Below are 27,845 nucleotides of genomic sequence, written 5' to 3'. Positions count from 1 at the left end.
CACCTCCTCAAGTGTGATCGCCAGCTGTCGGCTTCAGCTGCCACTCGTGTCCTTGAGGATTTTGTCACCGATAGTACATATGAAGCCAAGGCGCATAATGTGAATTCATCGATACGGTTAAGCAGCTGAGTTCCATGGCTCCGAAATCTCCTGTCAGCCTTCCACGAAGGAGGTGTTCATAATGAAGGGCCCAACTGTTCGACTTCATTTAAAGAAGTCGAATGCATAAGAGTTTTCACATTCTATAATGCTAGGGGGAACAGTAAAGGGGCAATGCTATACCTCCCTCTCCCCCTCCGTGCTTCTGGCGACGTATGTATACGTACTTCCTATGCACCATACAGGACGTAATGCTGCAGCTGTTAGGAACAGCTCTCGGTTTTGAGGGCTCGGACAAGAAGCGTGACGATCGCAAATACTGCAATCATCCGCTCCAAACAGTAGCCCACAGGTGATCAACAGCAGCAGCTAACTGAAAGAAATTACGACTAAGGTTCGCCTTTCTACAAATTGCTAATTTCGAACTGGCGCAACGGCTGGAGCTGGGCGCAAAGTGGAAAGGAAACAGCGCAAAATTTTATTTCCCGTGCTCGACTTCCCGGTGGTCGAGTACGAAGCGCTTGTCGAGCCAGGCCTCGACGTCCCGGTAGTAGTACGTGGTCCAGCGGATGTGCTCTCGCGCGCTCTGGATCATGTGCAGCACCTTCTCTTCCTCGCTGGGCAGCACGTCTCGGGTGCGCTCGTAGATTGAGTGCAGCTGCGCAAGAGGGAGCTACGTCTTAGCACCCGCAATCACGTCATTCGTGCTCATCAGGAAAGGTATCATCATCATCCATGTTACCTTCACGGTAGGACAGATGCCTCTGCTACCAATCTCGAAATAGCCCTGACCTGTCCCTCCTTGTCCTTATCGTGGCAACCTCATCCCAACAAATTATCTGGTCTCGCCTCCTTGCGTGGCTCTCAGATGCTCAAGGATAACGCTCGCTGCGCTATCTTTGATCTTAATATTAGCCTCGGAGATTCTGTCCTCTAGGTGAGTAGCAGCATGATTCATCGTTTGTATGCTTCCCTTTTCATGTGTCCTTAAGCTATTTATTCATAATTTTGGGGGTGAAAGCTGAATGCTTCTGGGCCCCGGTTTAATTTGTGCTAACCAGTGAGTGAAGGCCGTCATAATAACATGTAGCGCAATCGGTGCTGATAAAGACCATGTGCGGTAAGAACCATTGTAGTGACTGCGGTGAGCGCTTGCCGCTTGAGCAGGGCACAATACCGCCGTCGGCTCTCGCGACTCAAGATCATTTGGGTAGGATGAAAAAATGAAGGCGTAGACAAACAAGCAGGGCACAATGCTGAGTTTCAACGTTAATGAACGCGAACCAAACCATGCGAAAATGCGAGAAACCGTGTTTTAGTTCCAGGTGGCCTACCCAAATGGAATTGAATAAACTATCTTAGAAAGATGCTATCCTGCAGCACCTCTCTTCTTCACTGGGAGTTTCTTCCTTCGTTTCCTTCCTACCTTCAACGACTTTAAACCTGTTGATCGCCAACATTCGATGTAGGGCAAAAATGTTGCCGCTTAGCATCAGGAAGCAGCTGTGGGTAAAGGACGTCAGGCAGCTCTTTGGCCTCATGGATTCGTCTCCGGGCCATGGCAAGAGAGTTACGGAGATATGCAGATTCAAAAAGTGAACTCAAGTATAGGTCTTCTAACGGATTTCCTAGAAGTGGAAATTCCCTGCTTAGACCTCCTTGCAACTATATATGGCGCTAGCCAAGTACTCGACAGAGTTCCTTAGGACTAGGTGGTATGTGTTCCCATTCTCAAGCAAGAGTCATCGCATGAATGTACAGCGTAACCAGGAAATACGTCCTGTGCAAATAATAGGGGATGCTCAACTTTTCACAAAGTCTGCGTAAGTATTGGAAAGGAGCCCCAAGTGCGCTGTCCAGTCATGACTCAGACAAGCTTGAAAAAGCTGCAATAATACCACGCATTTCGGGGAACGCTCCAACCAATCATGTTTCATAGTTACCCGAATGGTACCGAACTGACTAGTCCGAAGACATGCCATTCTCACGACTCACCTTCTCGAGCTCGCTCTCGTGCCGGATGTTGTCCACTATGGTCTGCAGGATAGTGTCGAACAGGCCCTGGAGGGTGCCGTACCTGCGAGCAGTGACAACTGTGAGCGAGGAGAAAAAAACCCGGTCGAGCAACACAAGTCACGGAGGCTGAAAACCTCAGCCCGCCAAAATCATTGATCAGAGGTGAACCCAAAGTGAAGGAGAGCAACTGGTACATTCAAACTCGTGTAGTTGAAAAAAATCCGTTATCAGAAACTGATCCTGTGGGATGACAATGGGCAGTAATGTAGTAAACTATGAGTTGAGTTGAGCAGTGTGAGCATGCGTGAGCAGTGTGAGCATAAATCGTCATCACCGTCACTAGACCCGTTTGATAACACGAACCACACCAGCTAGACAACCCACTACATCATTCAGCACATGTGCTCTGCGCTGCGCATAGCTGTGATCATACCGGTTGAACATGGCGCCCTGGTGGTCTGTCATGAAGCGGATGACTTTCTTGCTGCTCGAAACACTGGTACTTGAGATGGCGTTGAGCAAGTTGGCTGCCTTCTGCGTCATTTCCACGCCGGAATTTTTGTTCACCAGCTGAAGCAGCAGTCTGCGACGAGGAATATAAGCATTCCATCATGAAATTCATGAGCTCTTGCCAAGCGCTAGCCGTGTGAATGCTTTGGTTCCATGTGTCTCCCTACACTATTCGGTAGTGGAAGACTATAAGAGTTATATAATCCTACAGTTGACTAATTCGTTTGATCGATTGGCCGACTTGACAAACTTGGCCGACCGACCGAACGACCGAACAACTGACTGACTGATTACTCGGTTAGTTTGTTGATTAGTTGATTAACTGACTGATTGAATGATTTACTGATCCATTCATCCGTTGCCAGTTAGCACCGTACCTCTCAAGCAGCTGCAGGTTTGTGGTGCAGGAGAGTGCCTTGAGCAGCACCACGCGCTCCTGGGTGTTGGCTGAGATGTCATAGTGCTTCCACAGGAAGTTGAAGTCATCTTCGTTTCCGTGTTTGATGGCCTGGCAGAAGACGATTGGCCGGTACGAGTACGGAAGCCTGCGGGAAATATTAGACTCGATATGCCTTTAGCCGTTGCGAACGATTATGCCACGCGGTGATTTTTTTTCTACTTTCTACTTAAATCCAACAACACGGCTCGAAAGCTAACCCTGTGGACAGGAACCTTTCAGCAAATGCGCTGTACTTAACCTGGTCCGACGTTTGGCTAGAATGCAACGAAACCAATTGGAAATAAATAGGAAGCCACAAGAAAATCTCAAGGAAACGTCAAGGCTGTGCTAAAGGGACAGTCTATTGCATTTTATTGATCATGTGTTCTTCGCGGCAATCGATAGGGTATATGGATGTTATAATACGAAACGTGTTTGAAACTACCCCGCTCTAGCGCGGCAGTGGGCCTTGCTGTATTGGATGCACCCGTTCGACGAGAGAGGACAGCAGTGTGTCGCGTTTGCAGCGTTTCCCACCAGATCCCCGCACGGTTGACTAAGAAGGCCCGCGTTAGATGGCAGCACAGGGACTATGCGCTTGTAATGCTAGAACTGCGCGGGAAAGCGGTGACCTTCGCTTTGTTCATGTATTCATTACAGCAACGAAAACGGGCCAATCAGTGTGTGACGTCCATAGGTTAATTTTATGATTTACTTTCAAGACCATACTCTACGATAAAAAATGGCTGTGGTTTAGCTCTGGTTAAACCTTGAGTGACGCGATAGCTACAGCTGGCCGAGTGGAACTCGCTCAGTCGAATTTTAAAGTCAGTCTTTCACCGCTACATTTCGCCAGTTTTGGTGGGCGTTCCTTCTTCATCTTCGTCCCTGGACGTGGATTCACTCTCCCCCCCCCCCCCCTCTTAGAAGGACTTGGTTGTAGGCCACTTGGTAAACTGTGAGTTTCCCAACTCAGTTTTGCGGTTTTGCTCCTCACGCTCTCCCCCTCTCCACTCCTGTCCACTCGGTTTCGCCGGCGCGCCGCGCCGCCAGCAGCTGCCACGGTGGCCACGGCGCCGCCACGCTGAAGGCTCGAAATGCTAGCGCAATCTAGGCGCACGGCGCGCACATCAGCTGCGTGCTCTGACGTCACTACGCGCATGCGTAAAACTGACGAGGCGAGCGGCGTCTGCTCCGCCGTAAGTGCTCTCTAGAGCACTGTACCGCCGCGCGCGGCGCTGGTGTGCGCCGCGCACACCAGCTGCGGGCTATGACGTCACTTCACGCATGCGCACAGCTGGCGCAGCGGTGGTGCCAGGGCTCAGCGCGCAGCCACGCTGACCTCGCGAAGTGGCTGGCGTAGTGTAGCTATCGCTACAGAACCAAAATCCCGCGAATTTTTCTTCGTGAGGAACATGGTTTTGAATTTGGTGCGGATCATGTTCGGTTCCTATCGGTGACATGCTCTGTGCTCTTTTATGTGCCGTCAAATTATCTTCTGTCAAAATTATTGAGTTACATTCATACTATTAAAAACAAAAATAGCGGTAATAATATCCGAACGTACATGTGGTAAGCGGCGTCGTAGTTGGTCCTGAGGTTGTCGAACATCCTCCGGCAGAACGAGACGCATGGAGCGTGTTCGTAGTCGCAGCTCAGCGTCAAGACCGAGGTTCGCAATATTCTGAAATGAACAGGGCGCATTACAAGTATGTACGTGTTTTTCTTTACTGTAGTCGGATACAAACACAGTAGCTTTTCCCCGCCTAAGGACCCCCTTCCAACCAATGGCGTCGGCCGATTCTCATGACCCTGCTAGCGTGACAATGCAGGGAGCGGCGCCACAATGGAGAGGGGGTCTATCCCGGAACCACAGAGGGAAGGGATTATCCCCTCTCATCGTCGACTCCTTACTATTTCATCATTGGCAGTATTATAATAACCGTTATCAAAGCCAACGCCAAATATATACATCGTGAAAGCAAACTGCGGAAATTGTGTCATGAAATGTTCGGGTGATGATAGTCATGATGGTGAGTTGGTTGCAGAGTGATTTTTCGCTGCGAAACAGTCTTCGGACTCCAACAAGTACAGGAGAGAGTGCTTGAAACTGATGATTACATCCTGGTTGTGGATTTCTTTTACACTCCTGCATAGGACGCTTACAGCTGTCCTCACGTTACAAATGTAACGTGACGAATTTAACGTAACAAATGTAATGTAACAAATGTAACGTGATGAATGTCACGTTAGGGAAGCCAACAATGACAAATGTAACGTAACAAATGTAATGTAACAAATGTAACGTGAGGACAAATGTAACTTGATGAATGTCACGTTACAAATGTAACGTGAGGACAGCCAACAATGAAAGCCCATGGACAGTGAGAAATCCTGTTTACCACGCGCGCTCCCATACACGTTGGTGAGGTGAAGGTGCTCACATTAGACTTACGATATCTGCATGGATTCATCTTTGCTCTCCTCGGACATTAGCCGCTCGTACTGGTTGGTGATGAGGTGATTAACGAATTTCTGCGAAGACATGCAAAAGAGGGGTAAAATGAGCTGAAAACTTTAGAGAAAGAATCCCCCAGACATAGCGCTGTATGGAGCCGTTTGATCAAGTACCCAATAATAACAACATTCCCAGAGCCATGCAATACGGCTTGAAGGCGATGTGTGCACCATGGGATGACATATGTAAGACATCGTGAACTGATCAAAGACTGACCCTGAAAAGCGGCCGGATGAGTTAGAGGGGCTACGGGGAGCTTATTTTCAATTGCCTTTGCCCTCAAAATGGAGGCGACTCATTGAATAGCGGATAGTTCTGTCTCATCCGAATTCCTCCTTCCGCCAACATCCGTCCTTAAAAGACTATCAGTTAAGCCCCTGAAGACATAAATGATCGATGTGAAGTCGACTAGGATTTTTCCCGAAGAGCACAACGGATAGCATCAGCCAGTTGCTGTAACTAACAAAGCCAAACAACGCGCAACACTGACGCATAGAAGAAAACGTTTGATGGTTTCTGAAAAACCTCGATCTAACGATTGATGAGCCCACATTTATCGACGTAACGGCTCCGTGAAGCCTTGCTACGCGCCGCCTTATTATGTATATTTCTTTGAAGCCAATAAATGCCAAAGTGCAGGCATCCAACGCTCAAGCCTATTTCAACTTACAAAATCTATAGCAACTCTCCCGGATTTTCCGACATTTTCTGCTGCGCAAGATTTTCCTCTTTTGGGAGCAGAAGCCCGACTGTTCTCACGAGTGTCTCCCTCAGTGCTCCCAGGGAGGCCTACTCCTGTGAGCTCTATTTGCGAATTGCTGCTGTCTTTGCAACGTCCACAATAAAAACTACGCGAGAGACAACCGTGCTAGGATTTCGATTCGTTTCTCCGCGGCCATCTTTCGCGTCTAGTTCTTTTAGTGACGCACCGACCTTCCACTTCTCGTAGACCTTGGTGTGCCTGAGGACAGGGTCTAGCTTCTGGAAGTTGGTCAGCGCTGCGTTCCACGGCACATGGTGGCGCTCCTTGGGCAGGTATTCGAGCACATCGAACGCCAGGTCGTACTGCAGCTGCCCAGCACTGCGCACATACGGGAGAACCACGTGTTCCAGAATGTGGACTGTACCCTCGAGAAGGGAGGCAAGAGTCGCAACTGCGACTCTAGCCGCATTCGGGAAATATTGAGCTCGTGAAAAAAAAGTCGTTTGCAAATTGTGGTAGCAGGGCAGACGCACTGCGCATGTTGGATGCGCTGCCATTCAGCCATTGCACCACCCTGATACGGGCTGTACATTTAGCCCTTGGTTTACGTGAAAAACGTATCTTAAAATTCTTAGGTGTATTCCACTTAAATATATTTCAACAGATTTATCGGCTAGAATTCAAGTCGTTTAGGGCACGCATGTAAATTAGTAAACTTTTCCCTCTAATTTAAATTTCGTGCTTAAGAAAAAGATCCCATTTTTCATTAGGTTTCAACACTTCGTGTGTTGAAGGAACACAACGTCCTGAAATTTAGTGAAATTGTTCACAACCATCGCTGGTTGAGCATCTCAATAATGGCAGACGTAGGGCAAATTTAAGGAGAGACCGTGCGACACATTTTAGATTACCAACCGAAAATGCGCAAAATCTGCGCCAAAATGGTCCCCAAGCACCTCAATCAGGAGCAGAAAGACGCCCGAAAAAGCATTTGTGCGGACTTTATGGAACGGCTCACAGACCCTTAAACTACTGGAAAAGGTTATCACATGTGACGAGACGTGGATTTTTCCGCACGATTCGGAGACAAAAGGTCAAAATCAATGCTCTGGAAAATTCCGACGTCAAAAAGAATGAAAAAGGCAAAAATGAGAAAGTCAAAATTGAAGGCAGTCCGGGTTGCTTGTTTTCTTTGATATCAATGACGTGCCTAGGGTTGAATGGGTACCACCGGGTCAGGCAATCAATCAGTGGTATTACCTTGAGGTTCTGGCCAAGCTGAGAGAGCGAGTGAGGAGGAAGTATATAGGCCGAATTGTGGAAAAACATTGCCTGGATTATTAATCACGCCAGTGCCCCAGCTCACAGTTCTGTTCGTAAACCGGTTTCTAGCCGACAAGAGGATCACAGTGCTGGACCACCCACCTTAATCGCCAGACATAGCTCCGCACGACTTTTACCGGCTTCCCAAGCAAAATGCGCGTTGATGGTAACTCACTTGAATGACGCGACACCTGACGAGCTGTTGCGAAAAGTGAAAAATTTGTATGCCATGGTGCATAGACGGAGGAGAGGAGAACGATCAAGGTGACAAGGCTTAATTAGTAAGGTTGCTGCAGTAAACGACAGCTTTGACAGCAGTGGCGTTATCTATTAGCCACACCTCGTATAGCGTCAATCGTGAGTGTCCTAAACAAAAAGAAATCTGTTAGTGACTTGCCATCATTAATGCCGATATTGTTCCTGTTATCCTGAGCTCACCGTACTCGGAACCTCGGCAGAGAGCGCGGAAGTATTACTTAACCAGTTTAACGTAAATTCAAAGAGAGAAAAAAGAAGACATATCAAGAGTTTGTGAGGAAAGTTTTGAGCAATCGCGTAGAAAGGCAAGGCCGTTAGGAAACGGAAGGCATAAAGAGAAAAATAAACCGCTTAAACGCACCGGGCCAAATCCAGTGCATCATCGATGAGCTGGGCGCGGTTGAACTCGTGAATCACCTGCAAAAAAAAGTTAATAGAAGAAAAACCTTAATTTAAACACACGTTAACAGCTGCGTATGTTACATCTCAAACTCGCTCATGCTTAACCAAAGTTTTGGGTAAGAAACTGCCATCGCAGGCCTGAATTCCGCAGATTTTGTAAAGAGGAGCAATAACAACGATGACTTTCATTGCAGAATGTGAAACAAAACAATAATAATAATAATAATAATAATAATAATAATAATAATAATAATAATAATAATAATAATAATTGGTTTTTTGGGGAAAGGGAATGGCGCAGTATCTGTCTCATGTATCGTTGGACACCTGAACCGCGCCGTAAGGGAAGGGATAAAGGAGGGAGCGAAAGAAGAAAGGAAGAATAGGTGCCGTAGTGGAGGGCTCCGGAATAATTTCGACCACCTGGGGATCTTTAACGTGCACTGACATCGCACAGCACACGGGCGCCTTAGCGTTTTTGCCTCCATAAAAACGCAGCCACCGCGGTCGGGTTCGAACCCGGGAACTCCGGATCAGTAGTCGAGCGCCCTAACCACTGAGCCACCGCGGAGGGGCACAAAACAATAAACTGTGTTCTATATTCTGTAACCTATACACTAAATAAGAACGGGGCATAACACCAGCAATCGGTCTGCGTGGTGACGCTTACAGCAAATCTCCTCATTAGAACGAATCACTGACCCCCATTAGTATTTCTGGGATACAACGCTTCTTGATAGTGAATTGGAGCTGTGGGCGAACTCTACTACAATCATCGCAGTGACAGCGATTTCACATTCCTGGTAGCCTGGTGAAACCGATGTTTAAGAGCAGCGAAATTTCGCGCGCCTCAGCCACGCGAGGAACCATCGACCCACTCACCTTGTGGTCGGTTTCCAGTTGACCAATTAGAAGAAGCCAGTTGCCCTTGTCGTAGTTGACCTTGTAGTAGTAAGTTTCCTGGGCATTGAGGAGGAGCCAATGGTGCTTGCTTGGCCCGGCGATCAGCTCGGCTGCGAACGATAAGGTTTGAGTCGTTTGACAGCTTTTCATAACAGTTTTATATCGATGCCGGATACTTTAGTGTAACGTTTGGCGACAGCGCAGAAACGAAACGTGCTGTGGCTGCAGGTTGAAAAAAAAAAAATAAACAGCGCAGAGTAGACATTTAAACTCTGCTCGCTCCATTTACCAGCTTTCGAACTACGGTGCTCTGGGATTGTATGTCTCTCACTTTTTGACATTGCGGTAAGTTAAAGTACACTGCGTACAATGCAGGAACCAAGTGTAGAGCCCATTTTGTGTACATGACACATTCACTCGGAACAACGTCGTGGCTTACGGGTAATTTTTCTGTTAAACGCAGATTTACGGCGTTAGCGTGTCACTTTGACTGTGACAGTGGCGCATGACAACGAATTAAGCGAATACGTGACAGGCGAATATACAAAGCCTTGCACCTACACATAGGTATGCGCAAATTTATGCATAAGAATGCATTATTTAAGAGGCTTCTTGTAGCATTGTGAACGAATGCAGCCGAGGTAGCTAAGGAGATACATTTACAGGCACCCACATAAGTTTTCTGTATACAGAGACCACGAGCAAGCTTAATTGCTTCACAGTCTGAGCCTGCAGACATTGTGTCGAAAAGCGTGCTGTTGGCTTTCTTGCGTGCCAGGTCGCGTCTCCAAGCATAGAGGAATTTAAGTTTTTCTTGGTTTCCGCTTTCCGAAAACTTGTGTGGGCACCTTCACGTCGCCATACGTACTAAAAGCAGCTATCGGAGTGCTAGGCGGTGTGGTTTCCCTCGTCCTACATTTACAGAACCTGCTTCGGTGTCTTGGGTCGGCAGGTGTCATCGTTTTCATGAAGAAATGACACACGACAGGACGGTCGACTCACACTGCCTGGTGTTGAACCAGTGCTTGGGAGCCGTCGCCGTGAAGTCCGGCTTGTCCTCGGTGACGATCGAGATCGGGATGTGCCATATGGTGCTGTCACAGAAATTGCATTGTAATAGCCATGAGCCAGCCGAAATCGGGTCGCATGTATGTAAACGATATCGTAAGCAGAAATTGGCCATCTGGCACGTTTTCTGGACACGCCGTTCTTCAAGAAGAGTTCGAACGGCAGCTTCAGTGCTGGCGTATATGAGCTGACACACAAAGGAGTAAGTCTAGTGGCAGTGCAGGCTTTATTTAAAGGTTTTGACAACAGTACAAGGATCAGTTGTTTTGACTCAGCCACATAAAAAGTTAAACAATGTTTTATTTTCAGGGCGTCATTTCCTCTCTTTTTTTGCTGATTTTACGGCACTCCTTACACATGCTTCAGCTGAAAAAATTACGAGTTAGGACCATACAAGGTCAGGTATTGAAACTGTTTTTTCTTTGGGTGAGGAGCCTGAACTTGACAGCGTTTTCGTTTCGTCCGCGACAGCAAATAAGTGTTAATCCCGTATACACAGGCAGGGATGTGCGTGTGTGAGCGAAGTGTTCTGTTCATTAGGAATGCGAGCCAATGAATGGCGCCGATGCCTATTTCTGCAGCAACAAATTCATTGGCGTTCATCTCATGCAGTTGTAAGCAGCTGGTAGAGACATTAAAAAATAAATTTGCGTTTAATCGTGCTCATCTATCCCAAAAGGACTTCTGACCGCCATGTGCGGCACGAAATTCGCTGCACCAAACCCATGCGCCCTGCTCTACAGCAGAATATAACATATTTGGATATCAGTCAGCAGGCAACGAAAACAAAAAAATTGCCAAGGTCAGCAATCTATCATCAACTCACCAGTCTAGCTATAATGTTGAACTTAATTTCTAGTATTGGGCTCTGTTACTTGCGAGCGCTTGTCTTGTAATTATCATTTCGCCCACGTCTTTCGCGCTGTTTCCCACCACTAATTCTTGTTCGTCTGCATGTGGTACTATTTTATGCAAGAATGACCACATTGTTCGCTACATCAATAGAATATAGTAAAAGAGAATTCATTACATAAAACAGGCACGACTTATCGATCTAACAAATGACTGATTCTATGACGCATCCGTCGATCGCTTAGTTAATCTGCTTGACAAACAAAAGTCCCTAGGCCGAATGACTCGGCTTGTTTGACTTGAGAGAAGCACTTGCTTGTCGACAGGTCCGCTGCCGAAGATGAAGCGCCGCTGGTAAAGCGAGAAGGTGTTGGTCTCGTAAGAACGGTTCACGAACACGACCGGGAAGCCGGACATGTGCACCCACTCGTGCATCACCTTGGTCAGGTTGACTGCCACCCGATCGTACATGGCCTTCTGGGCCTGCTCGCAGAGCATCGAAAAATACACAATGGTCAGGATCCGAGATCCGAGTCGTATGTCCTAGGAAACTTCTAATAGCGATAAACGAATAGGAATAGTGACACCTGCCTGGTAAATAAGGACCGCGCCTTCCTGCTTGCATAATTTGTGATGGTGTCAATCACACTTGAACAAAAACAGCGCAGGAACAGGGACAAGAAAGAAGACTGGACAAGCGCTTGTCCAGTCTTCTTCTTTCTTGTCCCTGTTCCTTTGCTGTTGTTGATCAAGAATGTTCCAACTCACACAACTCGCCGTGTTACTAAAGTGTCAACACACTTTTTCACGAGGCACTGGTCAGCGTGCGAAAGTGCGATTCGAGCACAATGATTTGTTTCGATCTTGGAACCGCTGCTCGCCTTGGTATACATGAAGCACTCGAAGCCTCAACTATTTAACATCCTTCTAATAACAATGCATTCAGGTAGAACTTTTTGCTGGGATAGTTGGTGCATGTTACTAAGAAGAGAAGCGCCAACAGAGACAAGACGTAAGAAGTGACACGGACAAGCGCTTCATTCAGGATTCATTCAGCGCTGCATTCAGGATTCCTCAATTATGCTGCAAGCGTTAAGAGACAGAAAACGTCAAAATTATGGATGTAGGTGTCTGCGAAAAACATGGAGATGAGCAAATATCGCTATTTCGATATATCGACTTATGTTGTGCGGAGTCGTCGACGCCTCGCTAATTTATGTCGTACTTTAATAAACCAAACCTAAGGCTCATGACTGCAAGCCCCGTTTTGACTTGGAGTAAATCACAACTTGTTTCATTCATCTCGCGTAGAGGCAGTTATGAACAGCAAATACTGAGCATTATGCTCTAATAGCGGTGTATTGTATAGTAGTGTTCGAGTTGGCTCTACCTCTTATGTTTGTTCTGATCTCACTAGTATGTTAAGTTCGCGTTCCAGCCCGACTTGAAGCTCCCCTGATCTAAGTGCTCGTTACGGACGAAAGCCTAGAGGCAACAAGATCGATATGAGATCTGATGAATAACTTGCTTGAGGGAGTACTTGATACGGGTTTCGGGACAAAAAATATAGTATTGCCAGCCGCGAACACCAAAGCCTTTGGGCTTGTTAGTCAACGCACTTTCCTTTTTTGTTTTGCATTCTGCTTTTTTTCGGGATAGTTTGAGCACGTTTTTGTGGAGAAAATCAAGACTTGCCACTGACTAGAATTGCAGTTTAGTGTTGAACGTACCGTATGTATCTCCTTGTAAAAATGTTGAGGATGAATGGCCTGGTAGCTGTACTTCTTGAAAACTTCCTGCAAGCAAGTTTTCGCGATATGACGTCAATTATACAGTGAGGCAAGTGGAGTTTTCGGAGTCATTGAGTCATTGCCAAAGATGACACTCTTTTTATAGAGGATGGCAGCTTATTTCGTGTTCTACGAAATGGTGATCTCACTTGCTTTTACAATGCAAACACGGGCCCCCTTTCTTCAACGGACGACCCTCTGTGAGTCCTTGTTTCTGATCCGAGCAGTTTGCAGCATCGCTTTATTTCAAATGATAAGAAAACTATACGCGCGAAAGATTCTGAAAAGGTGAGGTGCTTTAAAGGGCCCCAATTAAGGACCAAATTTTGCGGACACAAGGTTCGCTTGGTACGGGGGTGGCAAAAAAAAGTATCAATAACCAAAAGTATCTTTCACAAGTAGTTCCAGGCTGTCAGTCACTGAAGATATGCTTTGCAGGCGGCTGAGCAATAGTCGTCAGACTCGTCCCACTTGCACATAAACACCCCCGCCACCGGCATGCGCTACTAGAAATCCGGCACACTTACCGTCAAGGCCAGCCGGAACAAGTTGCTTGGAACCATATGCGCCATCATGCGCACAAGCGCGGAGCCCTGAAAAAGGAAGTCACTTTTTTTTTGCTTTCGTGCCGTAAAGTATAGATAGCGAATAATTAACTAAAAACGTCAGTCTAAGGAATCTGGGCCTTAAAAGCCACCCATTTCCTCAAAGGCAGTGGAGGCACACCTCACAGTAAAAAAGAAGAAAAAAATAACGACATTTTTAGTGACGCCGAAGAAGATAACACTAGGCTGAGCTGGCTTTCACAGTGCATGCTGCCGCGACAGTCGTTGATTTACAGTATTTTAGCTTCCAATTTTAACCCGTATTAATTTTATTCAACCAGCTGTTTGGCGTGAACTGGAAGAAATTGACGATGAAAAACAATCTTCCTAGATGCTGCGAATGAAGTGAATGCTTGTGTCGCATATTTTATTTAAGCACACGTTTCTGTGCGGTTTTTGCATGCGCGAAAGGAGCAGAAAGGTTGATCGCGCAAGAGGACAGAGTTGGTTTTTTATTTGAATTGCCGGAGCTGAAATATTATCTGAGTTAGTTGAAGCTGATACGGAAAAAAAAAATTCAAGTCACGGCTTCTTTTGGCAATACTGAATTGGAGAATGTAACAACGGTAATAGGCTGAGGAGCTTGTCGCACCAGAAGAGAACAGAACGGTTAAGCACTGCACTAAGCCGCTTCGATTTGTTGGCGTACCTTGTGAACCGGAGAGTCTGTTGAGCCATTGCAAGCAGATATATGGCTTCGCATGTTTTCCATACAGTGGTCCTTTTTTTCCACGTCGTGGTGTAAACAACTGTAGTTTTTATTGCTTTTTGGAGCTCAATAACTAGGGTTAACAGATTCCACGGCGGTGACTCAGTGCCTATGGCGTTGGGCTATTAAGCCTCCGAGTTTGTGGGTTCCATCCCTGCAGCGGCGGCTGAATTTTAATGGATGCGACGTGCAAAAATGAACAAGAGCTCAATTTCCGCGCTCGTTATAAGAGCCCCACTTGTCCGAGATTGAGAGCCCTCCATTGTGGCGTTTTTTTTATTTCCCAGGGTGTTTTCGCAAGGGCAGATCTATGAACACATAAAAACATTATAAGTATACCTTGAATCGTATAGAGGCACTAGAGGGCGCTTACCTTGGCTATTGTCACCACATTTATGTGCTTCCGAATGTCGGTGGACGTGTTCAGCCGCCTCGACACCGGCGCCGAGAAGTTGAATCCGTCCTGCTCCATGGCATAGTGTGCGTCCGACTCCAGGATCATGAAGCTCTGCGCGAGCACAACAATGGAAGAAGTGCATGTGATTCCTCTCTTCGGAGATGAATGGAGAGAGAAAGTATCACAACGAATGCTGCTGCCGCTCTCAATACTTTTGCTGCGGAGAAGGACGCGGAATTCACAATACGGGAGCACAGCAACCGGCGTGGTTCCGGGTGGGACCAGTAATTAATTATATATCCCGAATTAACTCTACATGTCCCGTTCTATGACCGTATTTAGCGCATAAGGTAAGGAAAAGTACTGCTTGTTTTCAGAAAAATTAAAAAGTTATGAATGACGGCTGCAGATCTGAATACAAACGACTTGGAAACAAGCAATTTGCTTTAAAACTGAGTTTTGGCAAAATGTGCCTTGCGCCTCAAAAGTTTTTCACCAATATTTTGGGGGAAAATTGCAGCGACGCAAAAAAATGACGTCATTGAAACTGATCCGCGCTGCCGCGAGGTTTCAGACGCATATGAATTCGGGTTGGCTGCATTCATCTGACTGCAATCCACCGCGATGGCTCAGTGGCATTTGGCTGCTGATCCCGAGGTCGTGGAATCGAATCTGGCCGAGGCAGCGTCATTTCAGTGCAGGCTAAATGCAAAAAAGAAACGCCGTAGTGAAGACGCCGTAGCGAAGGGCTCCGGAAATTTCGACCACCTGGGTTTCTTTAACGTGCTCTGACATCGCACAGTACACGGGCCTCTAGAATTTCGCCTTCATCGAAACTCGACCGCCGCGGCCGGGATCGAACCCGCTTCTTTCGGGTCCGCAGCCGAGCGCCAAGACCACTAAGCCACCGCGGCGGCAACGCGCTATATTAGAGGATGTGTGATGCGTACCACGTCCGTCTGCGGGTCCGCCCTGCCAGCCGCCGTGTAAGTGATGTAGCGGCTGATACCCTCCTTGAGCCAGATGTCGTCCCACCAGGCCATGGTCACCAGGTTTCCCATCCACTAGCAACAAACAAAAGATTCACAGGGAGACCTGTGTACATTATATATGTTGGCAGACGAATAGCATTAAATGTGATTAATGCCTTTACATTGAGACTGAGTTATTTCGTGATTGTGTTAGCGGACTCCTACACATCTGTCTGCACATGACCGACATCTCTTAGGGTCATCTAGTTGGTGGCTAGATGTTTCTCAAAGGCTTCTAGAGGTGGCGACACGGACGCAGTAAAGATACATCGAAACATACGGTTGCCACTTCTGTTATGGTCACGTCACTTCCGTTGTTGGGAATTATGTGACCGGCGGCGCATATTTTTTTTCGTTGATACTACTAACGTTATCGCATTAATAGACGCGAAACACTTATTCAGAAAGAGATTAGTAGACGATGCGCTCGGGACAAGGAAGTCCCGAATTTTCCTGGCAAGAAAGAGCCGGACTACGGGCAAACAAAAAAGAAAACAAGGGAGCGGACAAACAAAAACGGACAGCTGAATTGCACTCCTGTTCAGGGTGACGAAAGGGACTGGTGTTTTGCAGTATGCCTGTAATAGTCGTTGGTCTCGATCAGACCCTTTCTTGCCAAGCGGCGTCCTACAGCTTCAGGGCGCGCTGAATGTTGTCCTCCTTTAAATAAATAAAAAAGAACAGCTTCTTGACACTTCTTGCGGAGCTACTCTTCGAAGACTAAGTTAACAAAAAAAAGCAGCTGACCGGAAAAGAGCACAACAAAGGCCTGTTAGAACGCCAGGCTAAGGAGGAGGAGGGACTTTAATGGAACAGGAGAGGACCAGGCTAAATAACGTGCTCCCATCAATTGGCGCATCGACAACTGTTTGGGCGTTGGTGTACCTGCTGGGCAATCTTGTTGGCGATGACCCTGAGCGAATCGACTTTCATCTGGAACGGCGTCTCATCGGCGCGGAAGGTCAAGTAGATGTCTTGGAAAGTGACCAGACCCCACTGCTCCATGGCCGGCGCCGGGAGAATCGGGGCGGCCACGAAGTCTGCGAGACAACACGCGCTCTTCGGACACTCTATTGGATATACATGTGATTAATTGCACCCGCTAAATAAAGCCTTACAGAAGTGGCTTTAAACCCAAGTCCGCAATTAAAAGTACGGTTTATGGCAGAAATTACTAGAACGGCTACACGGTTTAGTGCTTCGGGGACTAACTGCAAGGGAACAAGAATCAGTCCTTCGGAGAAGAACCATTACTTTGTCTATCTGCAATAGACATCAGACAGAACTATCCGCGAATCGTTCCTGGAGTAGTCTGCCCTGTCATTGCGGTGGAAAGAGTACTTTTCGAGGATCGTGGGAAAACCACTCTGATTTTGAATCAAATTCTTTGTGTCGAGAGAAATAAATCGTCTCCACTGACTGAGCGCCTGTCCTTACCTAATTTCGGGATAGGGTAGTTGAGACCGAATGTGTCCTGGCAGTAGAGGAGTATCTTTGGCGCCACCTGAAGCGTGTAGTCTGCGTTGCGCACCTGCTGCGTCGTCCCGTGCACCTTGATCTGCAAGCAGTTGGAGTAGAGATCTGTTTGTGTTAACCATAAAATAGGACAGCTTGAGGTAGTTCTCGCAAATGCACGGAGCTTTTATGTAATACTGACGAATAGCGTTAGAAGTAAACGGACTGAGCTCCGCGGTCTGATTGCGGTGATGCTCCGAGTGCAAAAAATTCAACGGGATATCTACATGACGCAAGCACAACAGTCACCGAAACCTAGGAGCAAAGGGGGCGTTTCTATTTTGCTTAATTCGTTGTGCTGACTAATTCGAGATTAATGGCGTAATCATTCTATAACTAAGAGATACCTGTTTAGCAATTCGGAGTACGTGGCTTCGGATCCAACCGGCGGCTTGTGGACCGTTTTATTCTTCTGCTTTCTAAACAGTTACCTTTAAGCGATAAAATAATCACGCTAATAGCCTCAAATTGATCAACACCACAAATTAATGAAAAAAAAGAAACATCTCCTTTGCTCCTTAGTTCCGGTGACCCTTGGCTCCTTCATGTATGTCTTAACGAGCCCCGTTCAAATGCATCAAATGCCTTTCCTCAAATGCCTCAAAAGTTACAATGTCAAGCTTCTACAATATTTAGTCTTAGTATTGCGTTCTGTGAGTATCGCGTTCCTCGTTTCCAGAAAAATATTTATTTCAGAGGAGCTTGATGAAGCATGTTTTAAGAGAACAGTAGTGGCGAAATGCTCAGTTTAGGTCGGTGTGCGGCCGCATTACAATGCATTTAATTATTATGTAAACTTTGAATTTACCAGCTGCGTTAGGGGTCATTCATCTCAAACGTTTAAGTTTGTTTGGAGAGGTTAATTGTTTTGCTTTGCTGTAAGGAGACTTGTGGTTGTTGGTTGGTTTGGTTTATGGGGGTTTAACGTCCCAAAGCGACTCAGGCTATGAGAGACGCCGTAGTGAAGGGCTCCGGAAATTTCGACCACCTGGGGTTCTTTAACGTGCACTGACATCGCACAGCACACGGGCCTCTAGAATTTCGCCTCCATCGAAATTCGACCACCGCGGCCGGGATCGAACCCGCGTCTTTCGGGCCAGCAGCCGAGCGCCATAACCACTCAGCCACCGCGGCGGATTCTTGTGGTTGTTGCTGGGCTGATATTCCAGCCTGCTGTTAATCGCGGTTCACATTTCACTACAAGCGGGTCAAGGACCGTACCACGGTTGCGATTGTAAATGATAACTTTACCACATTCATAAAAGCTTTTTTACCAAAAAGAAATATATTTGAGCCAAAAAAAAATATGGCACTGACCAAGCCATTGCCTGCGGTCACGTAGGGCCCAATAACAAAAGCCAAGTTGTGGGTTGACATCAAGGGCGTCCTGTCAAAGTAGTCGGCAACAAAATCTTTTGATCTGGAAAAAAGAAAAGAAAGCTATGTTTTGTGCATCAAAAAAGTAGCGAGAACAGAGTAAGCAAAGAAGCTAGAGCGCTATTGTAGATAGATAAAAGATAACAGCTGCAGGTTCCACAGGCTTGCATAGCAAAACATTATTTCGTCCATGCATTGCAGCGAGCTGAAGGGTTCTGTTTCCAGAGCCGAGTTGTTGCCAGAGATATTTGTTAACAAAGTCGATGTCAGGCCGGCGTTAGTCGTTTAAGGTATTCAAGCAGTAGTTAGGTTTATCGCGCATCTAAGTTGGGATAACGACGTTAAGCATCCGTGAGGAAAGTCTCTGCACTAGCAGGATCTGCGTCCTTCTGTAGAAACATACTGGCACAGCGAATTAAATTCCAATTATATTACGCATTATTTGCATCCAACTTGAAATACCCAAGTCTTGTTTGGAGCCCTACATCAAAAAGAAATGCGCATAGGATTACTGTGCTTCAGAACAAAAAACTATGCCATGTGGTGAGCGCCGACTTCGAAGGAACCACACGAAATTTATTTACAAGAAAAGGATAATTACTAACAGCCTACTGCGCAAGGCACCTTACGTTCTGCCGCAAGAACGGATTGGCACCTTAACAGCGAATAATTTATGTACCTTACGTGTTTTCTTTGTTTATTAAATCTGTTTTATACATGTAACCCATCCCTTATGTAACACCCCCAATCCCAAAGGCCTTTAAGGTAATAAAGTGAAGTGAAGTGAAGTCAGGGTTGTGTTCAGCGCAGTACGGCCTTCTTTTGGCCACGTAAAGAGGATGTGTTCAGCGCTATTTCCTGTCCCTCCTTCGTATCTGCTTCGGGCACCTCCATTCGCGCTGATTCACTTATGCGATACAGGAGAATGGGCGGGAAATTCCTTCCGCGATGACTGGCAATGTGGCGGCACTTGCATCAAGGTAGATGTACACTGGTAGCGAAGGCTCCATAGACGCCCATTGGTCCAAAAAATGGCGGCTCGTGGGCACTCCAGCGCCCCCTGGATTTAGGGGGGGGAGGGGGCAAACTACGCAAACGTGACGTAGAATGACGTCACGCATACGTATTCTTTGGCGCGAATTATAAAGCGGTCTTTCTGTAGAATCCGCGTTTTCGAGCCCGTACCTCTCGAAGGTTGCTGCCTTTCAGCGCGCCCCAACCTTTGCCAGTCAAATGTGCTCGCCTTGTGTGCTCGAGTTCCTGCTAGTTATGGCCTTGTTAATGTGCAATTGGGAACGCAATGAAAGTGAGTGGTAAAGGAGGGGCAGCATAGAAAGGCAGCAACACTTCCAGACACTGGCGTGGCCGGGTTAGCCGGGTATCGAAACAAGGCCTGCAAAGACGCGCTGTAATGCACCGCACACTCATGAATAGGGGGCTGGTCAAGAGTGTTGCAAAAATACAAAATTTGCCAGGTTTTAATAAAATGACTTACCTCTTTCATAAAACAAGGTGCTAATATATTTTTTCTTTTCTATTCGCAGATTACATTCCAATTTTGTAGCTTTATCATTTCTTTATATGAGTGTTTTGCCCCCCATCCTCTGGTTGTGCTGCAGTCGCGCTAAACCACTTTTCGGCCCAGCCTTCGCCACCACTTTAAATCCGTCTTGCTTGCATGAGGGCGGTTACCTCTCCTCGCTCTTGGAGAGGGGCATGTTCGAGAAGCTGCGGTAGTGGCCGGGCCGCACCACCACCAGGTCGAAGGTGGCTCGCAGCGAGGGCTCGTCGAAGCACGGGAACACGCGACGAGCGTACGTCGGCGTGAACTGCGTGGCCACCACGGTGCTGCGGGAACCAAGGGATACGCGTAGTGTGGTCGTGATCATTTGGCGCAATTCTTGGCGCACTTTTTGGCCTTTCAAGGACTTGGCGTTAAGAAATCAAGAGTATTTACTCGCTATACAGAGGTTTAGCGCTGACGGCGCAATCAGATAATCGATCCATGGCTCGGCAGCAATAATGACGGCCTTAGAACTTCTGACAAAGACACTGTTTGGAACAAATCTGAAAATAGTTTTGCTGCAAGTCATGCGACAGCAAAGACGCTGATGCCTTGCAGGCTGTTGTAAAGAACCTCAACTGTCCCTACGAAGTGGACGCTGCAGCAAAGGAAGCAGTGCTGACTGTTTTATCCTTGTCGCGGCGAAAATTCGGTGCTAAATGTCAACGCTGCAAGCCTAAGTTGCTCATTAGCCTGTCGTCATATGATATAACGGCAGATATAGAGAAAGTGTCGACTTTATTCTACGGTGCGACATCTAGCACCACATTAACGTCTTTATGGAGTTGCTCACGAGTGCTTAATAGGGGACGCTTCAGTAAGAAATGATGAATAAGGCGCCCGGACCCTGAAACCATTTTCGTCGTGTGATTGGTGCGTGCACAGACAACGCAGCACGCCATATGAGCGGTGAACTGTGAGTTCTCTCAGCCGAAATCATAGAAATAATATTTGAGAAATTTTTTTCGCAATATTTTGGCGTTTATGTGGGTATTCATGCTCGCATTGGAAGCAGTGGCGACCTCTTCAGTATTTGAGAAGCGTTTCCGAGGATTATATTTTCTCCAGTCGGTCGCTAACCCTGGGCTTAAGCTTCTGTATTTTGGGTAGAAATTGTTAAAGTAAACATTTCCGGCAAGGGCATACGTCATTCGTCCCTCGAGGGATGCATCTCAATGGGCCGGCACTCACACGCGCTCGTTGTCGCTGGTGAAGTGGGCCTTGTAGATACCGCGCGGCATGTTCTTGATGGGTCCAGCAAACTCGATGGACAGCGAGTACGTCTCGTTGAATTCCAGCGGCGTGTCCGTCTCGATTTTCAGCATCTCGAGGTCGTCGTTAACGGCCATCCTTGCGATGCCGATGAACGTCTTGTCGGCCTCCCTGACCAGCGTCGTCTGCTGCTCCTTGATGGTGAAGCCGGTCGCGTGCATGTAAATCGTCTGCGTGGGCTTCACGCAACGCACCAGGATGATGGTCTTGCCCAGGTAGTAGGCGTCGCCGAACATGAAGCTCTGGTCCCGGTTCGCATCAATCACCACCTGGACGGCGCAGCGTTAGCGACGGTCAAAGTGGATAGACTGAAGAAGATGTGCGAAGGAAAGATTCATTTGACACAAATCAGAGCTTCGAAAACAGGCATAGGTGAAACCCCTAGAAGAACAGGAATGGTTCGAGTCGCTGATGTCATCTTCCTGCTGGGCAAGTGCATCGGCTCCCGTCGCTTGTGTTACGGGGCGGACCACTCGCAAAGATACCGACCAATCACAGGTCGTTGTTACATCTGGGATCAGGCTTTCTTAAGAGTATTTCCCAACTTAGATATTTTTTTTTGCTTACCTGCCGCTCTTCTATAGCTGGGGAATAACAATGGGTGCTGGTTACCAGCGCCGACGACACGGGTGGCAGTACCAGAGGTGAAGGGCCATAATAATGAATTTAGAAATATGTAATACACTCTGAAATGATTGGAAATAGCAAATAACGTTGCATGCCCAGCAGTACGATAAACTTCCGGTATCGTGTAACATTAAGAACGAATCCGTATAATAATGATCATCTTGAAAAACTGCACAGCAAACAAAATGGAGCAGACAAATTGGAAACAATGTACTGCTGCACTCAGGTATCGGATTTCATGTAAGCAATTTCTGTCGGAAGCACAAATGAGCGGAAGAATAGACAGAAATTCACGGGGAATTATGCAATAAGGAAAACTGAACAAGAAGCCGTGAGTGTTAATCATGCGTCTCTTTTCGCATCTGTTAAATCTTTTGGCAGTGAATTGAAAGTAGATATCAGAACTTGTCATATGATAACCTATGTTTATTTCGGTTATTTCACTTAATCCTAAGATCGCTCATATTTTTTCATTGCTCTGACAAGAAATTTTCAATGGTACGTCAGCGTCACTAGTGCCCCTTTGTTTCCTTAAGCCTGTCGCCCTGTGCTTGTGAAGTTGTCGCAATAGCATCTTTTTCAGTGAAGTCTTTGAGTAGGAAGGGACATAGTAAACTAGGCGGTAGATATTGTCGGACTGACCTTAATCATGACATCGTAGTGGACAGGAACCACGTAGAGCGGCAACTTCTCGACGAAGTCGGAGCGCGGCGGCGGCAGGTAATCGTCTTCGGGCGAGTAGACAGGCTCGGACAGTACGTCCGGACCCTTGGTGCTCGCCGGCATCGCGGGGAGCGGTCTCAAGGTGGTCAGCATGTCAACGGGCTTCTGGCTTACGGGATCGCCTGCTGCCGGCTGAGGAGGCTGAATGAGGGCCGGAGGGGCGGGATTTGCACCTTGAGGCACGAGTGGCTGCGTAAGAAAAACGAGGAAAATAAAAAAAATTGGAGAAGACACTTTAGCCCCGTCTTCAGGGTATGAACCGATAGCGCAGCGGGTTAGACTTTCCATTCTCAGCAGTCCGACACCTTTGAACGCATTTTCATTTTTTACTTTTTTCGAATCACTGATCAATTACACATTCTAAAGTTTCTTAATTACATCATCATGCGTTGATTTTTTTTCATTCTGATGATTTTGACGCCTTTGAACCCCCCTTTTCATTTTCTATTTAATTTTCTTAATTATTAATTACAGTAATTTTATTAATTGATCATCGCCTATCACACACCAATCAAACACCAATCATTAGACCCACAAATTACTATGGTATGATTTTTTTTTTTACCATCCCCCGATTATTTCTGACACGCGGTGCCGACTACTACGACGCCGACAGCTTTTCGAGCGAACAAGCCGCCGTATACGCTGTCGCGTAAAAGGGTCCATAGTTGGTTCCTGCTGGTCGAAGCCTCCCCGGCCATGCGCCAAATTGAGTACCCTTGCAGAAAATGCATAAGTCCAATCACTCGACAGTTGCCCCAAGCGATTCCCTCTGATCGCAGTGGAGAGGGCACATGCAGATGATGTGAATAATGGTCTTTGCTGCGTTGCAGCCAGCTGTATTAGAGTTAAGTCTTCCGGAGAGAATGCCTCCCATAGCTGTGTCTCAGAAACAAAAGCGTGGTCGCAGCTTGTACTGAGAAGAAGAACAACGCACCTTGCGCAGCTCGGAGCCAGGCACGGTGAATCCCCTCTCCCTCCTCGTGGGCAGATGCGGCATAAAGGGCTTGCGCACTAAGGCGGGCGGCGGAGACGGTATAAGTGGTGCCTCAGTGTGCTTTTTGGATCCCCCCATGAGCATGAGCCAGAGGATTACTAATCCGCCCATGCACAGGACAACCGCCACGGTCACGCCCATCCGAGAGTATGACGTGGGTGGGTTAGCGCTGACTGCCGAATCGGACGATCCGCCGGTGCCGCCCTTGGTCGAGCTGCCAGCCGCAGAGCCGTCGTCCATGGCCGAGGACATGGTGACTGCGCACCACCCACAGGTTGTCAGAGATGAAAACAGAGTGGGCTGGTAGCACACGTCAGTTCAATTTCTGTTGGAAAATTCAAACTACCCGTGAGACAGTCGAAGGCGAAAAGACAGCACAGATAGAAGACTGCCCTTTGTGTTCTTCACTTTATGACACGGTTAATTGTCCCGTCTCCGCGCTCGTAAAAGTTGGACGAGACAAGCGTCAGTAGTGGACTACGTAAGACTTGCGGGCATTATACAGGATTGTACTGTGCAGGGCAACGGTGACAAGGACACCATAAGAGCCCCCTTTGCGTTGCAAAGTTTACAGTGAGTAATCGAGTTCGTAACTGAAATTCCACATGAGCAGAAGTGAGAAGTAGAAAGGTGGGTTCGACATCTGGGTGTGGTACTGCGACTGACCAAGGCTCGGTGCGGTTTTATGGTTGATAGGAGCACAGCTTTTACAGCTTGCTGTCTGCACAAGAAGTTCCTGAGATGTTGGCAAAACCCCATTACAGAGGTGCTCAGAGTATGTAGCTCAGTGATTAGGTGGCCAAAGCACAGATTCTGTTGACAACCTGTGTGCACCTGTGCGTAGCAATGTCAGCCTGTGTTGTGTTAACGTGCGTTCAAGAATAAGACACTTATTCTGTGCGCCGTAGAGGGAGCAGACCAGAACAATCATGAGAGGACGTGGTAGTGCTCGTGAGTAAACGATCACTGGGGTGCACTGGTAAAGGAGCTGTTTTGTCTTCTTACACTGACTACAGACAGCCCGATGTAAAAGAGCGGAAGTACGGGCTATCCCCGAGGTTATTGTCAAGTCCGGTTGCGGTAAGTGGATCAGTAACAATCACGTAAACGAGAAAAATGAAGGATTGCTAAATTTACAGACCAGCCCCCCAAAGCAGCGTGTAGCACTAAATGTTAACGAATGATAACGTTTTGCGTTGACTGGGCTGGGTCCCCCAGGACGGGAAAATTTCTACCGAAATTATGCCTAATGAACCCTAATTGTTTCAGAAAAAAACATTGTCTTACTGGTCTCGTTTGAAGCCATACGTGATCAACGTCCAGTGAAGGCAAAGAAGGAAAAAACAAACGTGAGCGCAAAAATGCGGAGATTTGGTCGCCAGACGTTATAAGTAATCGGGCTGCTAATCATCACACGTAGCTTCACTTAACATCAGTGACACAAACTTCTTGTAAGTGCGCAATCATTTCTACTCTGCATTTAGCGCTTGAACGCAGCGAGCTATGGACAAGAAAATGATAGGTGTAGTGTTAAGAGAACGAAAGCGGGCAGAGTCGGTGAGGGAACAAACGCGGGTTAATGACATCCTAGTCTAAAGAGGAAGAAATGGGCTTGGGCAGCGCATGTAGCATGTAATGCGAAGGCAAGATAACCGCTGGTCCTTAAGGGTAACGGAGTGGATTCCAAGAGAAGGCAAGCGTAGCAGGGAGTGGCAGAAAGTTATGTGGCCGGATGAGATTAGACACTTCTAGTTGGACGTACGCAGTGAGCTTGCGTGCGCAACGACACTGCGGGTAACAAATGCGCATGCGCAGAACGCAACGAATCTAGCCGCGCGTTGCGGACGCCTGCCCACTATAAAGCATAGCGTAGCGTACGCAACGTGGGACGCTACGTGCTGCGTAGAGAACATGGCGGCGACCATCTCGCCCGCTTCGAAATAAATACATGTCGCCGCTGGATTCTCTTACGCAATAGCTCGCTCAGATGGTAGCGGTTCGCTTTTATTTTGCCTACTCTCGTCCACACCAAGAGGTATAACCGATAACTAGCTCCTGTTTTTCAGATAATTTGGCCGTTTTCAAGCTCCTAGGCCTAACTAAATGCGGTGTTTTCCTCGTAGCAACGACACCTGGCGAATCAGTTTTCTAGCTTTTAGTCAGTTCTTACATTTCCTACGGTTTGCATAGTTTTTCTTCTTGGAACAAAAAAAAAAGGCTCGCAATGCACTCACCCTAGTTATCAGTAATCACGGATGAAAATTTCTTCAACCGAGCGTCGATGTGCTTTGACGTCTTGTCACTAGATGGCGCTACTGTCTAAGCGTGCGATTGAGGGACGCTACGACACGGCCCAACTAAAAGTGTCGTGTTTACACTATTCACAGCGTAGGCAACGCAGTAAGAGATGCGTACACAAGCGTATTGCGTACGCCCCAACTAAAAGTGTCTATTAAGAAGTTTTCGGACCTACTGTGGGCGCAGCTGGCAAAGGACAGGGTTATTAGGAGAGACACGGGAGAGGCCTTTGCCCTGCAGTGGGCGTAGTCAGGATGATGGTGATGATGATGATGTGTACGACCGTGTGCACGCTCACCATTCAAAGCCCGGCGTACAGGGAACGGGGCGAGCGTCAGCCGTGGTGCGCTTACGGCCGCCGTGGTTGAACTCCCACGGCGCGCGTTAGGCTCTCACGATGGCTCCACCTCCGACGGACATGCCGCTGCGCAGAAGCACCAACTCGGTGGATACCAGTTTAATGACACATTTAAGCGCAGAAACTATACTACAGTGACCTAATAAACTAACAGTAAAGCTCGCATGTTCTCAAGAGACGGCTTCCGGCTCCTTTGGTTTCATTCTTATACTAAGAAGAATTGGCTGCGTATTAAAAAAAAATCTAGCCGACGATTCTCCAGCCACCTAGTACAGCTAAAAACATGGATAACAACGAATGGCTTTAGAGAACCTTAGAGCGTAAAGAAGAAACCCTGACCGGTCACCAACTAAATCTAATCCGCTTCCACAGAAACGAAATGCGGAAAACGAGCTGGATTAGAAAAATGTTTTGTTTAGTTGACATTATTCCTAGGCAGCATCTGCATTTTGATAGCATAAACGCCACACCTACCCTAAGAGAAATGTATTACAAGGATGTCAATCGCGCTAAAACACACGACTCGACGGAGGCAAATGTTCTGCCAGAATCCTTAAGCGTCCTATGTTCATTTTTTAACCTCCCTGTATTTTGTCCCTGATTATTGCAAAACAGAGTATGAAATAACAGCAACTAACGCTCGCATTTAATTTTGCGTATGGTCTTCGATTTTTACTGCGTTCGAGCGATGGTACACTTCTCAACCATCGCCTTAGTGTCTGTTCCAAGTTGGGACTTGGGGACACTCACTGAGAATACATTAGGCACCAATACTCGGCTCCCACAAACAAAGAGGATTTTTCCGCAGGCTGATGTTCGCAATCTTAGCACCAACAATGATCCATGCACGACTAGGTGATTTAAACTGTCGACGAGGCCGGCAAGAGGACGATCACTTTTATGAAACGAGTTAAGGCTCTTCTCATTTCAGTGCCACTGCTGTCAGGAGCACAGCGCACCATACTTCATCAGCGTGCTTTAGGCTGGCTGCACCACTTGTGACGCCGACACAGCACCGCCTTGCATGCAGCGTCTATGGCTTTGGTCATGTTCGTTCTATGGTGCCGAAGTCAGACTTTGCCTGGTCCGACACTCCTCAGGGGATGCTGCTAGTTTTAAGAAATCCCTGCGGATGTTGTTTTCACGGTTGCCGAGTCTCAAGTAACACGCTGATCTGCGCGCAGATCAGCGGCGCACTAGCACGTGCTAAGCTTGCTTATTACTGCACGAAATTAGGCCTACAGACAATGGCATGTGCGTGCCCTGGCACACCATGCCATGTGCTGGCAGTCACCCGAGACCGTAATCAAACAAGGGCATGAAGACAGACATTATTTCGATCCTCTGCGTAAGAGAGATTTCTTTGCGTTCCGCGGGTGGAAATTATAAAAAGAATAAACGTACTCACGCCCGTGGCCTGCCGAAGCGCTTCTTGCGCAGGGGGCTCCAGCGACGGCACGCGCAGATTTTCTTTGTTCTCCTCTTCTTCAC

The 27,845-nt window shown here is 47.4% G+C and overlaps 1 protein-coding gene across 2 annotated transcripts; it reads right to left on the bottom strand.

The window, feature by feature from the left end:
* Window positions 1-561: 561 nt before the first annotated feature.
* LOC144094601 (aminopeptidase N-like) lies at window positions 562-27,845 on the bottom strand. 2 transcript variants are annotated; one of them, XM_077628517.1, is made up of 24 exons: window positions 27,759-27,845; window positions 26,295-26,420; window positions 23,639-23,955; window positions 22,621-22,890; window positions 21,271-21,620; window positions 20,208-20,363; window positions 18,456-18,558; window positions 17,061-17,181; window positions 16,509-16,663; window positions 15,543-15,656; window positions 14,569-14,703; window positions 13,409-13,474; window positions 12,822-12,887; window positions 11,408-11,574; window positions 10,174-10,265; window positions 9,151-9,281; window positions 8,228-8,283; window positions 6,516-6,663; window positions 5,520-5,599; window positions 4,632-4,748; window positions 3,003-3,170; window positions 2,549-2,698; window positions 2,095-2,176; window positions 562-757 (listed from the first exon to the last, which is right to left on the bottom strand). In XM_077628517.1, exons 3-24 carry the CDS (start codon window positions 23,948-23,950, stop codon window positions 578-580), a joined length of 3,219 nt encoding a protein of 1,072 aa, XP_077484643.1. In that variant the 5' UTR covers window positions 23,951-23,955; window positions 26,295-26,420; window positions 27,759-27,845; the 3' UTR covers window positions 562-577. The 2 variants fall into 2 exon arrangements, with proteins under 2 accessions (XP_077484643.1, XP_077484644.1); XM_077628518.1 differs by having other exon boundaries at window positions 27,763-27,845.

The sequence above is a fragment of the Amblyomma americanum genome, chromosome 6, assembly GCF_052857255.1.
Source record: "Amblyomma americanum isolate KBUSLIRL-KWMA chromosome 6, ASM5285725v1, whole genome shotgun sequence".
Taxonomy (NCBI): Eukaryota; Metazoa; Arthropoda; class Arachnida; order Ixodida; family Ixodidae; genus Amblyomma; species Amblyomma americanum.
Note: the sequence above shows the minus strand (reverse complement) of the source record. Positions and strands in the feature narration are given on the sequence as shown.